Below are 15,741 nucleotides of genomic sequence, written 5' to 3'. Positions count from 1 at the left end.
TATCGAAACATAGTAGCAATGATCTAATCAAATACTTCAACCTAGACTCGATCTCAAATGAAATTACCAACCGCCAAATCAACTTGGTACAGCAACTTATGAGAAACCCTTCAACGTCAAAATACCTTCTGACTCTACTAAATACACCCTACGACCTGCGCTCAGTATCAATTTTACAGAATATCTTTGATACATGTACACAGAATAACGTTGACATCATGGATATCCTAATCACCAAAAACAAACACAACAAACTAAAAACATCCTCTACACTAACAACTGACAAACAAGTGATACTTTTATGGACCTACCTGGTTATCAAACTAATCAATGAACATTGAAACAATGAAACACATAGGACATAACTGGTCAAAATATAAAAAAATAAAGAACAAGAACAACTCGAGAAATTAATGAAATCCGGCGTTTCTCGGCTGTTCTGGCGATTTTTAGAAAGTTCCTGTACCAAAATCAGTTTTATTGAAAATTGAACCACGCTTAATCGTGGACATTCTTATAAATAATGTTTTTGTTTGAAAAAAACAACCAATTATAACGAAAAAGTCCAATGAAAATCCAGCAAAACGGCGATTTCCGGCATTTTCGGCCGGAAAAAAATGTTTTTCGAAAATCGGGCTCCGTCACATTTTAGGTATTGTCATTTTGCATCAGTGTGCAAAATTTCATAAAAGAATATAAAGTACAGCTCGAAAAATTAAAGAAATACTGTCTTTCCGGCGAAATCAGGTTGTTCCGGCGATTTTTGAATAGTTCCGGCTTCAAAAATCAATTTTATTGAAAATTGAAACATACTTAATGGTGGGCATTGCTATTAATAATGTTTTTGAATGAAAAAACAACCAATTATAAGGAAAAAGTCCAATGAAAATCCAGCAAAACGGCGATTTCCATTTTGTACCTGCCGATTTTATTTTAAAATTATACTTCATCGCAGAGGTCTCCGTACGGAAAAACCTTTATCAAACAGACAATGCGCACAGAGTGAACTACGCTACGATAATCGTGAGATACACTCTGGTACAGAGTAGTCAAGTGTTGTTGTTCGGTGTTTAAAATTAAATAGCTGTCTTTTCAAATCACCCACTTAGATTGCGGTTTTTGCTGTTCAACTTTGTTCAATTCAACTTTCATTAGCACTGGAAACGCATCGCATGCATAAACCATAAATATTTCAGTGGGTATCGGTATGGTGTATTCTTCTTCAATTATTCAGAGAGGTATTGAAACGATTATCATACCCACTCTGTTGAATTATTGATAATCCGGTGGAACATAGTTTTTTGAGTGAGCTCAATTTCAATAATTCATTAGTTCTTGGTTAGGTATTCTTCACAAGTTTGCGTGTTCCAGCTAAGATGACTCAACTATCGGTGTTATTGAAGTGTTCACTTCTGAATATAACCATTCATGACTAATAGTTCATCAATAATTTGGTACTTGTTTACTTCAAAGTTAACCCTTGACGTCATTGGTTTCCTGAGTCATTTCAACTGAGATAAAGTTTTTCAAATTGTATCTTGCACGTAACTTAAGTTCAATTTTCACATTAAAACAATTGCTTTTAGTCGTACTTTATTAGACTGTCACAACCAGATCTGTGCCTCTGACATTGAGCCCCCAGTTGTCGCGCGGGAAGAGGTTGTACGGTCCTCTCCTGGCGCGATAAGCGAATATTTATTTTTATGCCCCAGGCGTTTGTGATCTGACCCGCCGTTAGAAGACGGGGAGGACTAGAATGTACAGTGGAATTCAGAGTGACAGTGGAGCAAAGTAGACATTAGTTTTTCTTCAATACATGTTTCACATAAAAAGTTCCATTAAGGCATCCTCTGGGCTTCCGTGGTTCATCCACAGGCATCCTATACAGCGGGCATCCTATACAGCGGGCATCCTATACAGCGGGCATGCGACCATGGTTAACGCATCACCAAACGGTGGGAAATTGCGATCGATCGCGGAAGTAGGCTTTGGCAGACCTGGTTCCTAGGACGGGGTCTGCAGAAGTCTATGTTCGCGCGACTCTTGATTCTCCAAGTGACTCTGGGTGATCTTTGTCCCAGGTCTTGCTCGGCCGAGCGCTAGTTGAGAATGCTCGAGCTTTCCATTTCGTTGAGATATATTGATCTCATCCATAATTCATTTTTATTCACATTCAACTACGTATTTTCTCTACACATAAATCCCTCACGACAACAGTTTTCTTATGTCTTTATTCTATGAGCTCCTATATACTAATATTCTCTAAATCCAATTTTTCCAAGGAGCTGATAGCTATAAGAAAACCAAAGGTTTTGTTCTGAAAAGAAAAACAGTTTACCACTTTGTAATTTGATTTGTTTTTGTTGTCTTTTGAGTCGTTTCGCAATAGAGTATTTTCGGGTGTTGAGATAACAAAATAAATTATGATGTGTTTATGTATCGTGTGTGTGTGTTACTTTCAACTTTAGACGAAGGCTAATAGCATGGGTGACGACGTGAAGACCAAACTCCTCGGTTTAAAACCGAAGATAATTGATTCAAGCAAATGTACCAGTAAAAAATCTTTACATGAACAGATATTACTGAAATCGAGCGAACGTCTACAACACCAACAAACGGTTTTCAACTTAGGGAATGGTTTGAAATTCAATGACCCGATAGAAGCAGCAGAATATATCCTTGAAAGGGAATATGGGGACTCGTTTCTCTTCACCGAAAAATGTAAAAAACCGCTGTTTATTCCAGCGGAATTCCAGTCCAACCAATACTTCAAGGAATCACCTGTCTCCATTTCAGACTTTAAGCTGGAAGAGACATTTCAGTCAACTTTGCGTAACTTGAAACAACACCAGCCCGGTAAATGGTTGACCGAGGAACTGGACGCATTCCTTCAAACTCAATCGACAGGACTGGCAAATGGTGATGATATCAACAAACTACTATTTGAAAAATGGATTTTGAATATCAAATTAATGTATTTGATAACTGAAGAGTTAAAGGTTGATAATTTGACTTTCCAAAAAAGAGCCACTTCAGAAACAATCGATTTTATTCAAGAATGCATAAATCAACTGCGCCAACCATGCCCTCTGAAAAACCTTCTGTCAACATCGACTTTAGAAACAACGAAACGTGAAGTTAAATATCTTGTGAAGCAAAATCCTCCAAAAGATTCCAATTTGCTTTGGCTATTCGGACTGAAGTTATCAGAAAGAGGAGATCCAGTTGAACGGTGGCTTTTCAATCGTATCCTGAATGACATAAAAGACTTTTTGCCAGAAGTAGTTATTCTACAATCAGTCACCTTTCTACCAAAAATTGCTTACAACAAAAACCACCAGGAATATGATTTTCTCATTTTCTCATGGCCGCGAAAATTGATCATCGGAATTGAGGTCAAAAGACAACTTTTAGAACATACCGCATTCAATCAATTGGAGAAATATCATAAGATAATAGAGGAGAACCTAGGTGACCAGTTGGATCAAGACTGGAAATTCCATCCAGTTATCTGTGTCGAAAAAGATATACATTCGTTACAAAGTCATCACTACATAAGTCGAGAAACAGATTTGCTGTCATGGATAACCAATGTTTTCAAGAAATATTCTGTCATCCCTTGTCAACCTCCACTTCTCCACCCATTAGACCAACTCAAGAAAGTACTACAAATCATAGTGTTTACCGTTCACATGTCAAAGAAGTCCTCTCCAGGGCCAATCATACCATCAAATGAGGTGGATTACATTAGTGGAGCAATCAATTCCATTTCACAACCCCACAACATCGTGTTCTATTCAAACCAGCAGTTGCCAGTGCTTCAAGAGAATGATCCTCGATACACTCATCTACTCATCACCGGTGGTTTTAGCTCTGGAAAAACATTTTTATTAAAAGAAAAGGCTATTCAGCTCAGCAAAGATAGCCAATTCCAGGGAAAAATTTTGTATGTTCTCTTTAAGATGAAGCGAGTTAACGAGAAGAAACAAAACTCGCTGCTCAGTTTACTCTACCACCAAACAAAGGAAGAACTGGAGCCATATGGCATTGAAGTCATCGAGCATTTCAATGTAAGTGAGAATGGTCATTTATTTTTGGTTTTTTCTTTTTAGCTTAAATTCCAACATTGAAACGTGGCAATTATCATGTCCAAAAAAGCTGTCAAAATTTAATAAAGACTTCTATAGGTTACTTTTCAGACCCGAAATTTGCCAGTTCCATTTGATAGGCTCTATAAGGATCTTTGTTTTGAGTCATGAAAACGAATACCCCTTTTTACCGAATGATTCGTTTGAAATAAGTTACATTGAAAAAAAAAACTTCCTCTTTATTTAGATTGACCATATCTTACAATTGATGGCGAGCAAAGACATCAAGGGAATATTTTTCGACGAGTGGTACGGTGATAATGTTCACCACAAAATCCGCGGTTTGGATTTCTGCTGGATAGCTACGAGTATCTCCTGTGAGAGGGACGTCATTTTCAAATCACTTCGAGGAGAATTTGAATTTCTTCTGTTGTCAACAAACTTTCGAAACACTAAAGAAATCTTCGAGAAATCGGCGCAGATAGCAGGACAGAAACTTTACACCAACGCCTTTGGTATCTTACAGCCACCTGAAAATTTTCCGGTAGGAAGCAGTGTAGTTTTTATCGAAAGTCTGGAGAAGGCAGTTGAATTGGCCAAAGCATCATCTTCAAAATCAAAAATCGAATCATCAAAAGGTATTCTTGTAATAGTCGATCCTCTTCAAAGTAATACTATCTACATTAATGGTAACATCAAATTCTATTACCATAAAAGGAACGACTTCAAGCCTACAGAATCTCCTTTTGAATTCTTAAAGGATGGTGGTGTTTTAGTTACATCTTCCAATTTGGTGTCTGGCTTCGATTGGCCGACGATTGTTTACGAAATGATGAGGAAGCCCAGAGCAGGGACAAAAAAGTATTTGGATATCCACGAGTGTAATGTTATATTGAGATGCACTACAAAGCTGTTCTTGTGTGGCGATATAGACAACAATTCAATAGGAGATCAATCATTCCTCGAATTCTGCAAACTGTTGAAAATTTCACCAGATGATAACCCACTTCTGATCGTGTTAAAAAGTCATTGTAAATATGTTTGTATCGATGATAAATTTAGAAAATTTGAAAAGATGAATGCTCTGATACCCATTTTAAAAAAGACTTTAAAAGAGTTGAAAGTAGTTAACATGGAAACCTTAACAAAAACAGACGTATTCACCTTACACGAGGACCTTTTGAAATATTCGGTGGATGATGAGCACTCGTGTGTAGCTGCATTACGATTCCATATGATTAAAGATATCTTTATCAATGGTACAGGTCTTACGCAACCTCTACATTTCTATCTTGAAGACAATGAAATAATCAGCTTTGTTGCTCGACTAAGGGAAGAAGTGATTCCAGATAATTTAGTGGAGGGCATCCGATTTTTGCAGGATTGCGTTGGGGTGATGGTCCTTTCTTTACAATGCTCAGCGCAAACAAAATGGTTCTTCGAGGAAGTTAACGTACGTTGGGATGCCACAATTTCTGCATTAAACCATCGTGAAAGTGTTGAAAAAGATAAAATACTCGAGCTTCTTGACGAGATTTCTTCACTCTTAATATGCATTAACATGAACAGATTCGCATGTTTAGAAATCGATCAAAATACAAAGCTACAGTGTGTTTCAAAAGTTGAGATGGTATTGGAATGTATTAAATCTAGAATTTAATGGAAGCTCTGAACAAAACAGTGTTAATACAGAGTGAAGGATTTTTCATACCGAAAAGAATTTATTAAACCAAGACAATTGGTTAAAATCTTTAACATTTACACATTTTCATTGATAAGAACATACAACATTTTTGAAGCCTTTGGATGTTTTTAACTTTTTGAATTCTAAGCCTAAAAATATTCTTAGCGTCATTTCTTATTTTTTGAGCATTAATTTTAGTCATCGAAAAAAAAGACTTAAACCTTGCAAGAAAAATAGAGTGATAGTACTCGCATTTTGCCCTCTTTATTAGAAATCAATTCTGATAATATTTCAATTCAAATATTATTTAATAACGGACAGACCTGTATTCTCTTTACACACTCATGATAGTAAAGTTCATTCATTGACCGAGTTTGACGTTTATTCGAAAATACAGGGTGTCACTATTTTTTTTTTTTTCGTATTTTACATAATTATTGAAAATTTACTATAATTTTTACTTAAAAATTGATAAGTATGACTTTTTGGATAGTTTTGAAGTTGATACAAAAAAATGTAATTTTAATTATTTTCAAAAATATTACAGCACTTTTATCTTGGGAAGATTTTTTTAAGCGTAAAACTCACTCCGAGTTGATATTTGAGTGGTGTATTTTAAGAGTAAGGCTTTAATTAGTATATATAATCACATGATAACGAGTGCAATTCGAGAATAATTGCACGAGTGATTTTTTTGTTATTAATTTTCCGAGTCCAAAAGGACGAGGAAAATTCGAGACAAAAAAGTCACGAGTGCAATTTTCGAATTGTACGAGTTATCGTGTGATTACGAGCTAATCGCACAATGAGTTTCACTACTTTTTCCCCGTTAGGAAAGCAAATTACAATTCATATTATTTCTCTTTTGTTTTTTCTTTTATTGTTCTTTATTGATTTTCTTTCTCACAAAATAAATTTCGAATGCAATTAAAACGTTCGATGCAAAAAAAATGTAAGAAAAAACATTAAAATCAATTTTGTAAACACTGGCGCGGCATTGAAGAGTGTGATTAACGATTAATTGCTCTCTTTGAGGGCATGCCAAATAAGAAAAAATAACCCATCGTGCGATTAATTCCAAAATCAACGCCTTCTCTTGAGATTACATTTACATTTACATAAAAGTCTTGAGATTTACATTTACATGAAAGTCTTCTTTGTGAATTCAAGAAATTACGGCCTTTTCCTACTATCCTGATGAAAAAAAATCATAAAAATCCTTGATCAATTATTGGTTGTGAATTGTACATAGCGATAGCATTTTAAAATTTTCTTCTTTTCATTTATTTGTAATCAAATTTTAATTAAACATATCTTTCAAAACATAAAACCATACGGTTACTGCCATATTTCTTGATCCATACCTTGAGGGTCCGACAATGGACCAGAGGGGTGACATCATGGCCCCCGTCACTGGGGGGGGGGGGGCCAGGGGGCCATGCCCCCCCCCCAATATTTTGCAAAGCAATTTTTTTTACTTTAAAAAATCTTATATATACCGTTTAGAGGGGTGAAATAAGGATGAAAAGCCGAAAATGCTCTTCGTCGCCCAACCATGGTGAGCGACATATTTTTTTGCCCCCCCCCCCAATTTGATTAGCACGCCGGGGGCCATGGACATAGTTTGCAGAGGGGTATGAAAGGGCCCTACGTTTATTCCATCCCCGACTTCTGTAATGAAATCTTATCCTTCATTTTTTTTACAGAAAATTTATTTCGAGGGAAATTTGTGCCTATTATGTTTTGTTTCGATTCTAAGCTTAATTCCTTGTCTGAGCTTGAAATTTAACTTGCCTTTTTACAAGACAAGGAAAAAAAATAGCGGAGCCGAGAAAACGAGATTCCCTGAGCATATGAAGAGTACTGAATGAGAATAGAGGATTGTCTACTTTAATCGTCATCATGATGGTACTTTGTTGAGGCCGAAACGTTTAGAAAAAAAAAAAGATTTCAAAATGAACTGAAAGAAGCTTCTGTTATTTTTAAAATAAGTTGAACCTTGTTTTGCAGCGGTACTTTAACGGGATGAACTTTTGCGGGGATTAAATTTCGCGAATTTCGCGGATTTGGGTGTCATCCGCGAAAATCCGCGAAATTAAGTCCCAATGCAAATTTGGAAGGGACTGATCCGCGAAATTTTTCTAAACAAAACTCAAAACATGTCAAATAAATACTATTTGAATGGTTAATTGCATCAAAGAGGCGAAAATAATGTGTATTTCAACAATAGTGAAAGTCACAAAATCGTGAAAACATTGCTACCCAATAGTGCCACCCGCGAAATTAAGTCCCCACGAAATTTTTGAACTTCGCAAATAGGCCTTGGCGAAATTTAAGCCTCAACAAAATACCATCATGATGACGATTGGTACAAAATTTTCTAGCAGCTTCTGTTATTAAAATCTTTTACTCAAGATGTATGGAAGGATTGATTTATTTAACGGTCTACTTACGTTTTTTGAGAGACATGTGATATCTTGGACAATGTTGTACTGGTTGAGGTGTAGTCTGAAGTAACCTTGATGCTCCTCTTTCAAATTGTCACCAGTCACAATGTCCAAACCCTGAAGTCAAATGAAAAAAAACGTCCCTGGCTTATCAATAGAAAACATGAAATCTAAAACAAAAAAATCAAGAAAAACAAATAAGAAAATCTTTAGGGACATTTCCAGATGTTTTTTCTCGTAAAAACGGGCTACGTCACATTTAAGGCATTATCATTTTGCATCTTTGTGCCAAAAATTCAGAAAATCACCATGGTCCAATCCAGAGAAAAGCTGGTTTACACCCCAGAGATGTCAAGAATTTGATTTTTATTGATGTCCGCTTTATTCTTTGTTTTTTAGAATGGTAATTTAATAAAAGGACGCTTAAAGTCACATAACTGCATTGCATTTAGTAATAAAATAAAAACTTAAAAATAAAGTATAATGCTGGTCAGAATATGTTGGCATTTCTGGGTATTTTTATAGAGTCTTGCAGAATTGAAAGCTCGGACGAGAATGTCATTTTTAGGGTTTCTACTTTATTTAATCGGACATTTCGAGTGGGGAGGGTTATGATGACTTCCAGGCTATACTCTATAAGCCTAGTCGGACCATTCGAAACCGGGGGTTGGAAATGATATCTCTAAATACCCCAAAAATAAGGTAAATTAAATATAAACCAGGCTATATTTTAGAGCAAAAATAAGGGACTCTTTTTTTAACTGCTGAAAATTATTCTCAAATATTTAAAAAAGGGGGTCCTAATAAGGTCCAGGGGAGGGGGTTGCGAAAAATATAATCCAAAAACAAACGGGCGGGGGGGGGGCCTTTATTAGACACCTAAGAGTAGCTGCATTGTATATAGTAATGAAAAGGAAACTTAAAAATAGATGTGAACAGAACTGAAATAAATAAAGGGGCGTAAATTTCGTAGATTTATAAGCTACACGAACAAAAGGCTTAGTAAAGATGGCTTGTTTTATAATAATCGTGGGGGCCTTAAATAGCAGAGTTTAAAATTTAACATCTCTTTCTTACTCTAAGGTGTCTAAATAAAAGGCCCCCGTTTGTTAATTTATTCGATTTTTTTCCAACCCCCAGGACCTTAATCGGACCCCATTTATCAATTTAAAAAAATATTTTCAGTTGTCAAAGGGAAAGTTCTAACATTTTGCTCTAAATAGCCTGATTTTAGCCTTTATCAGTACACCGCATCAGTAAGATTCTAGCAATCTCATTGGTCAAAAGAGAAGAATATTGCATATATTGCGTTTTGATCAAGATTACATTGTTTTGTTTTGAAAATACTTGAAATCAAAATTGAAATGGTCGGGGTTGAGAAACAAACAGACAATATTTAAAGTTATTACGATTTTGACCTTTCTTGAGTTTATATGTGGATACAGCAAGACTTTAAATTACGATGTTATAAAATGTCACTTTCACGGAGCCCACTTTCACAGTTTGATATACTTTGTAGCTCTTTGATGTAATTATCTACTTGCAGAGTTCACGAGAGTTCACGAGAGTTGTGAAAGTTATTTTTGCAAGCCTCGTCATCAATACGGTTTTTACTGACCCTGTCGGACCCTGTATATCTCACCTCGAGACGATTGTGCAACGGATTTATCCCGTTGAAGACCCTTTGTATGTTTTCCATAAGCAAAAAACCGTGTAACTAATATCATTTACCCTATTTTGGAATTTTCAAAAGTACAACTTCCTATACCCCCTGGTAATTAGGTCCCCTTATTTATCAAAATTTGATACTTTTTCAAACATCCCCCGTTTATAAAGGCACCTGAGAGTACCTCTTTACTTTCGGATAGTGTCTATTATAAAAATAACTCTAAGCACCTTGTTAAGTTTAAGATTAATTCTTTCGATTGATAAAGTAAAAAAAAAAGAGTGACCGCCTTAATCAAGTTAATTTTAATTAGGGGATTGAATGTGTTCTTTAATTATGGTAGTTAAAGTTATCAATGGCTGCTCGTAAATCTGTTATGCAGAATTCATCAGAACTGTAAAAAGACTTGCTTGTGAAGAGGTTTCATGTGTTTTTTTGAGGAAAATGGAGTTAATGTTGTTTTTTTCATTTCAATGGTGAAACAAACACACATACCTACGAAGTAAAGTGTAAACGCATTGTTCAGTTTTTAGGTATGTGTAATATGTGTAACCAAGGGGTAGAGGGAGGTTATGGTAAAGTACTAGGTTTGGAGTGGTTTTTCGATATTTCGTGATTTTGGGACAGTTTCAGACACTCGTTTTGCTTAGTGGGGGTGCTAACCAACAGATTCCCCCAGATTCCCCATACTTGTTGCTAACGGACGGGTAGAAATGGGGCTTGTATATAATCGATTTTTTGGAAAGGGATACTGAGAAAATTTTTGAATTTTTGTTTTCGAAACTCATGTCAAACAAAAGCATAAGATGCCGAAAACGTGATTTAAGGGTAAATTTGGTTTTTTCCAGACCGGTCGGTGAAAAAGACAACCCCTTTTTTGGACAAAAGAATTACTGGAGCTTTTGAGTTGAAATTAAGGTCATCCGAGACAGATTGCAAAATTTCAAGCCGAGTGCCTGCGTCGTTGGTTGGTATTTTACAGACCGGTCAGTATTTTAGATAAAATTCTCACTTTTGGTATAACCACAATGTCCAATTTCCAAGGAGCTCTTATTGACAAGAATTTTTTTTCAATTTTTCAATTAGGCCAAAAAGGTAAATTTGGGCTGATCTGTAAAATACACAGGTGGTAAATTCAACTCTACACCCTTTGTTTATAATGTCAAGCGAGGTTATCAACAAAATTTGAGCAAAAGGTATACAAGTAAGAATAGATGGTCCTACTTTTCAGTTAGAACGAAAATACAATCCAAGTAAACTTCGTCCGCGGAAGTAAGATGGACATCATAGCTCAAACTTAATACGTCACGAAAAAGGGATAACTCCAAGACACCAGTAACATTTACAAAGTTCTTTTGGCAACATTCTCAAAAATATGGAAAGATAACGCAGTCTTTTTTTTCTCCAACAGCTTGTAGGAACAGTATCACTCTTTTATAAGAACGAGGCTCAAAAACATAAGAAATAAGAATATTTTAAGAACAAATATGAGCGTAGGGTCGTAAAAACAAGCACAATATTTTTTGACAAACCACTTGTTAGACGCTTTAAGACCTTAAGATACAGAGTAGGGAAGGCGAAACAGGATTCTTAGCAAAAGAAATTCTTACTGAAAAAAATTTTTATTATTCTATGATACATACTGTATACGGTCTAAGCAAAAAAAAAAGAGAAGAGTTTCTTTCCATGTTTTGCGTCAACCAACATAGATAAAAATCAGTTTCCAAAAAGCCCAATTTTTCACCACTTTCATTCCAGTTTGCATGTAAACACGCGTGTAAAGTCAGAACCACAAACAACAAATGAAACATAAAAGAAACAAAGGAAGAAGACTTTCATATTCCAAAACAAGTTTAAGGCATCTTATTGGTTGGTATAGTGAGTGACGTCATTTCCAATAATGCCTATAGGAGTAACCCTTACCCGTAAAAGCTGAAGTCGATTTGGAACGTGACAGAAAATAAAACGTTTTTGAGGATATAAAAGGTAACAATCGGACAACGAAATTGGTTTCTCAAGTTCAGAATTGTAGGGCCTCCAGAGAAGGTTAATAAGCTCCATTTTTTTGTATCTTGACGAGAAAAATATACGACTATTGGAAAAGAGGCTTACACTTCGGTTATTTTTAGTTAAAAAATGATCTCGCGTCAAAAGAAGGAAACTATAGAATCAGAGAGATTTCGCAAAGAAGAACGTTTGGATTGAAAAGTGGATTATTTTTTTTGAATTATCTTGATTTAGCAGTATGGTCAGATGTACGTCAGATATCGAAATCAAGGGAATTTAGAATCTCATAATATTAATCCTTGACAAAGCCTATTAAAAACATTTAAATTTATCTCTGTGACAAGCAAGACGAAAATAAAGCTCGTTGCTCGTTTATAGTGAAATAGAAAGTGAGCAAACAAGTTTTATTTATTTCACATATATGAATTCAACTCACATTTAACTTGTTGAATTGAAATTCTTTCTGACCTCTTGAGGTCTGAGTTTTTCTTTTTAAGAGTTTACTAGTAAGTTAGACAGTTGTCGTTAGGTATGAAATAGGAGGGCTGTATCTAGAGGGATGTATCTACCTTAGCCTGTAGGTAGAAAGTTTATTGAAAGAAAAATCTTTGTCAGTTGAAGACGGATACTCAAAAGTCTGATTGGGCCCTTCATAGATTTGGACCCAGTTCTGACATGAATATTGGGAAACTTTTTAACAGGCCAACTTAATTATCGCATCCTCCGTTCTTCCTCACGAATCGTCAACCCAATGTCTACCTAACGTCCATGAGATCCCAGAAAACGTACGTTTACGTATGAACGTTGAAACAACACTACGAGCCAATTGGGGGAGGGGGTTTGCTTTGCTTTTGATAGGCGGCGAATGAAAAATTAACTTTGCCGAATTCTAGATTCTACCCTGGTGTAGATCTTACAAAGAAACTTTTCAAGATTTTAATCAGGTTCTTCCAAAGATCTGTGCAACGATCTTCCAAGAACTTAATAAGATCTTAGAAGTTCTTGAAAAGATCTTAGCAAGATAGTGAAAGAACTTTCTATTGTAAAGATCTTAAAAGATCTTGATAAGAACTTGGTAAGATCTGCAAAGAATCTTTTCTTAAGCAGGATCTTAAAAGAACTTTTTAGATCTCAGAAGATCTCATTAAGAATTTCTACCAGGGTAGGTCAGTAAATTCTTAGCAAACCCAGTATATTGAATCTTTCTAGATACACGAGTTGTAATTTTGTTCGTGCCTTTCGTCGGTGAAATTTCACCGCTCGCCGGGCCTGAATAAAAACCCTGTGAGTGCAGGTGAGTGATACATCTTTAAACTTACATAATCTGGTTCAGCTTTGAGCATTTCAATAGTAGAGTTGATGAATGGTTTGCGAACACTGAAATATGTGTAACCACCTGTCAAAAAGAAATAAGAATGACACATTTACATTTATATGTTATGATTTTTACTATTTCCAAGTCTTTTAACCTTTCAACCCTATGTCACCTGGTGACCTCGTATTATTTTAGTTTTGTGAGAAATAATTGTGCTTTTCATCTTAAATTCCCAGGAAAATTACTTACCGTCATTTTAAACCTTGATAGGGGTGTCAATATTTTAGATCACCAAGAGCGTCATTTTGGTTTATAATACTTAGGGGTGCCCGAGGGTACGAGCTGACGGGTTTGTGCCGCCCGACTTTTGACCCTAGGACCCTGAAAAAAGAAAAATTTGAGCATTGGGTACTTTACAATCCTTTTTTGGACCAATCTGACCAAATTTCGATCTTTTTAGGGGCAAAAAGTTGAAATTTTCCTATTTTCCCGACCCTTAGTGGGACTGAAATTTGAATTTTTGTCTTTTCTGACCCTAACTGCAATCTTGGAAGTCCATAAAAGATACCCTTAAGGGCGGCACATACCAGTACCCTCCATTTATGTGGAAGATACCATGGGCACAAGAGGGTTAACTAGCAATGAACTCATTCATATTAAACTAACACTTTTGCCGGGACCAGCAGCTCTGTTGCCAGGGGTACCAGTCATAGATTTATAAAGCCCGAAGGGCTAGATGGAGTACTTTTAGTAAAAAGTGTGCCGTGGTTAGGTAGGAAATCCTACATAAGTCACGTGACATTACAATAGAATTCTAGCGCTTGACCAATAAGAAGCTTTCACGGGTTTCGAAAACAATAGCAACGATATTTTTTCCGATATTCACTTTTTTTGTCTGCAATGGCTTAAAGCTCGAAATCTAGCCCTTCGGGCTTTATAAATCTATGGTACCAGCCATTGAAAGCCTCTATGAAGCAGAGTGCACGTTTTTGACATTTGCAACTTTATCAGTAGTGTAATGAACTGCCGTTTTCTCCATGTTTGAAACATAGCACTATAGGCTGCAATTTGAAAGTAGAGTTTCGTGGTAAATAGTTGGTTGAGGTATTTTAATTTTGAATTCAGCTAGATCTAGCAATAAGAAATGTTCGATTTAATATATTTTATTTGACCTCGATGAGCTAAAAAAGGAAGCTTTACAAAAAATGTGTATCCTTAGAAATCTGGTATTTGAAAATGAAAAGTCTATAAAAAAGTATTGCGAATAGATAAGAAAAGTCAACAGCGTCTTGAAGATTAGAGGAAACGACAAGAAAAGAAAGCACCTGCGGGTAAAAGGGAAAGTTTAGAAGATTGAAAAAAATTAAAAGGAAGAAGAACAATGATAAGGCATGGGAGATATGGTTTCACTTGCATCTTCTTATGAGATTGAGTTGCATCACTTCTTTTCTTATTCTTTTTGCAAAGCAAGAAAACTTGAATCCTACAGTAGCTGGCACAGGACATTGTTTTAACATCTGTATGAAAAGTCTGTTCAAAAAAAGTGGCAGTCTAGTATTATTCTTAATTTGGGTGTGTTGAGTCGAAAATCTATTTTGATTTTTACTACTTGTGTATTAAAAATTGGGTTTAGGGTCTAAAAGTGAATTTTATAATTTACCTTTGTGTACAGAAACATGAAACTTCGCTGATTTCAAATAAATGTTTTCAGATTTTTTATATATTTCTTGGATCAATAGTTACAGCTCTCCGGAGATTTTGCCCATTTTTATCAAATCCTTCCTTCTGACTTTCGTAAAGGTCGTTTGGTGTGTTTAGTCATGACTAGTTGGGTATTTAGTATGAGAAGGGTGAGTCTTTGTCTGTACACAAACCCAGTATCTATGGCTTATTTTAAAATTCATTGCCGTAGAGGGTCTGTTGTCATTGTCTCTTTTCTCATTTGAGATTTTCAAACCGACCGCCGCGATGGAGTGTAGGCGAGAGAGGGGATACGATGAGAGAAGTGTTGCTATTTATAAATCATCATACTTCATCGCAGAGGTCTCCGTACGGGAATTTTTTTATCAAACAGACAATGCGCACAGAGTGTACTAGGAAGCGATAAACGCGAGATACACTCTGATACCGAATAGGCGAGCCTTGGCAACCAACAAAATATAGAATTATAACCGCTTCAGTTAGTGGTTAAGTTTATTGATCAAAAAAGGTTTTTAAGTAGTAATTTTAGCTGCCGAATTCAATAACTTAATTAATAATAAGTACAAAATATTAATTGTTTTCTTCTCTTTTAACGTAAAAATGTGTGCTAGTGTAAATGAATATTGCTAATTTTCAACCAGAGGCTAATGAAACTTTGATTGCACTTGTCACATCACGATTTTAAGTAGTTTTTAGGTGATTCACAAAGACAAAGACACCGATTTACATTATTTGGATACATTTAGGTATTCTTTTTCTTTGTTCTGAAGTGTTTTAACTATCCTGGAGCTGTCTCGGTATTGAAGATTGAAGGTTTTGTTTTTAAATAAGAG

General features: G+C 35.6%; 2 protein-coding genes across 2 annotated transcripts in view; one reads left to right on the top strand and one right to left on the bottom strand.

The window, feature by feature from the left end:
- The window catches only part of LOC136816689 (cilia- and flagella-associated protein 61-like), an 85,656-nt gene that overhangs the window by 25,264 nt on the left and 44,651 nt on the right, over positions 1-15,741 (bottom strand). The window contains exons 37-38 of the mRNA XM_067073017.1: positions 13,212-13,288; positions 8,226-8,336 (exon numbers count right to left, since the gene is read on the bottom strand). Of these exons, the coding sequence (XP_066929118.1) occupies positions 8,226-8,336; positions 13,212-13,288 (188 nt within the window). The remainder of the gene's footprint in view (positions 1-8,225; positions 8,337-13,211; positions 13,289-15,741) is intronic.
- On the top strand, positions 2,423-7,107 carry LOC136816682 (uncharacterized). The gene is made up of 2 exons (XM_067073007.1): positions 2,423-4,070; positions 4,336-7,107. The coding sequence occupies exons 1-2, from the start codon at positions 2,484-2,486 to the stop codon at positions 5,746-5,748; spliced, it is 3,000 nt and encodes a 999-aa protein (XP_066929108.1). The 5' UTR covers positions 2,423-2,483; the 3' UTR covers positions 5,749-7,107.

Source organism: Clytia hemisphaerica, unplaced genomic scaffold (assembly GCF_902728285.1).
Source record: "Clytia hemisphaerica strain Z4C2 unplaced genomic scaffold, Clytia hemisphaerica genome assembly, whole genome shotgun sequence".
Classification (NCBI taxonomy): domain Eukaryota; kingdom Metazoa; phylum Cnidaria; class Hydrozoa; order Leptothecata; family Clytiidae; genus Clytia; species Clytia hemisphaerica.
Note: the sequence above shows the minus strand (reverse complement) of the source record. Positions and strands in the feature narration are given on the sequence as shown.

Coding starts and splice junctions, on each gene's coding strand:
- LOC136816682 (XM_067073007.1), top strand. CDS start 2,484: ATGGGTGACGACGTGAAGACCAAACTCCTCGGTTTAAAACCGAAGATA. Junction 4,071..4,335: donor AAGTCATCGAGCATTTCAAT/GTAAGTGAGAAT, acceptor CTCTTTATTTAG/ATTGACCATATCTTACAATT.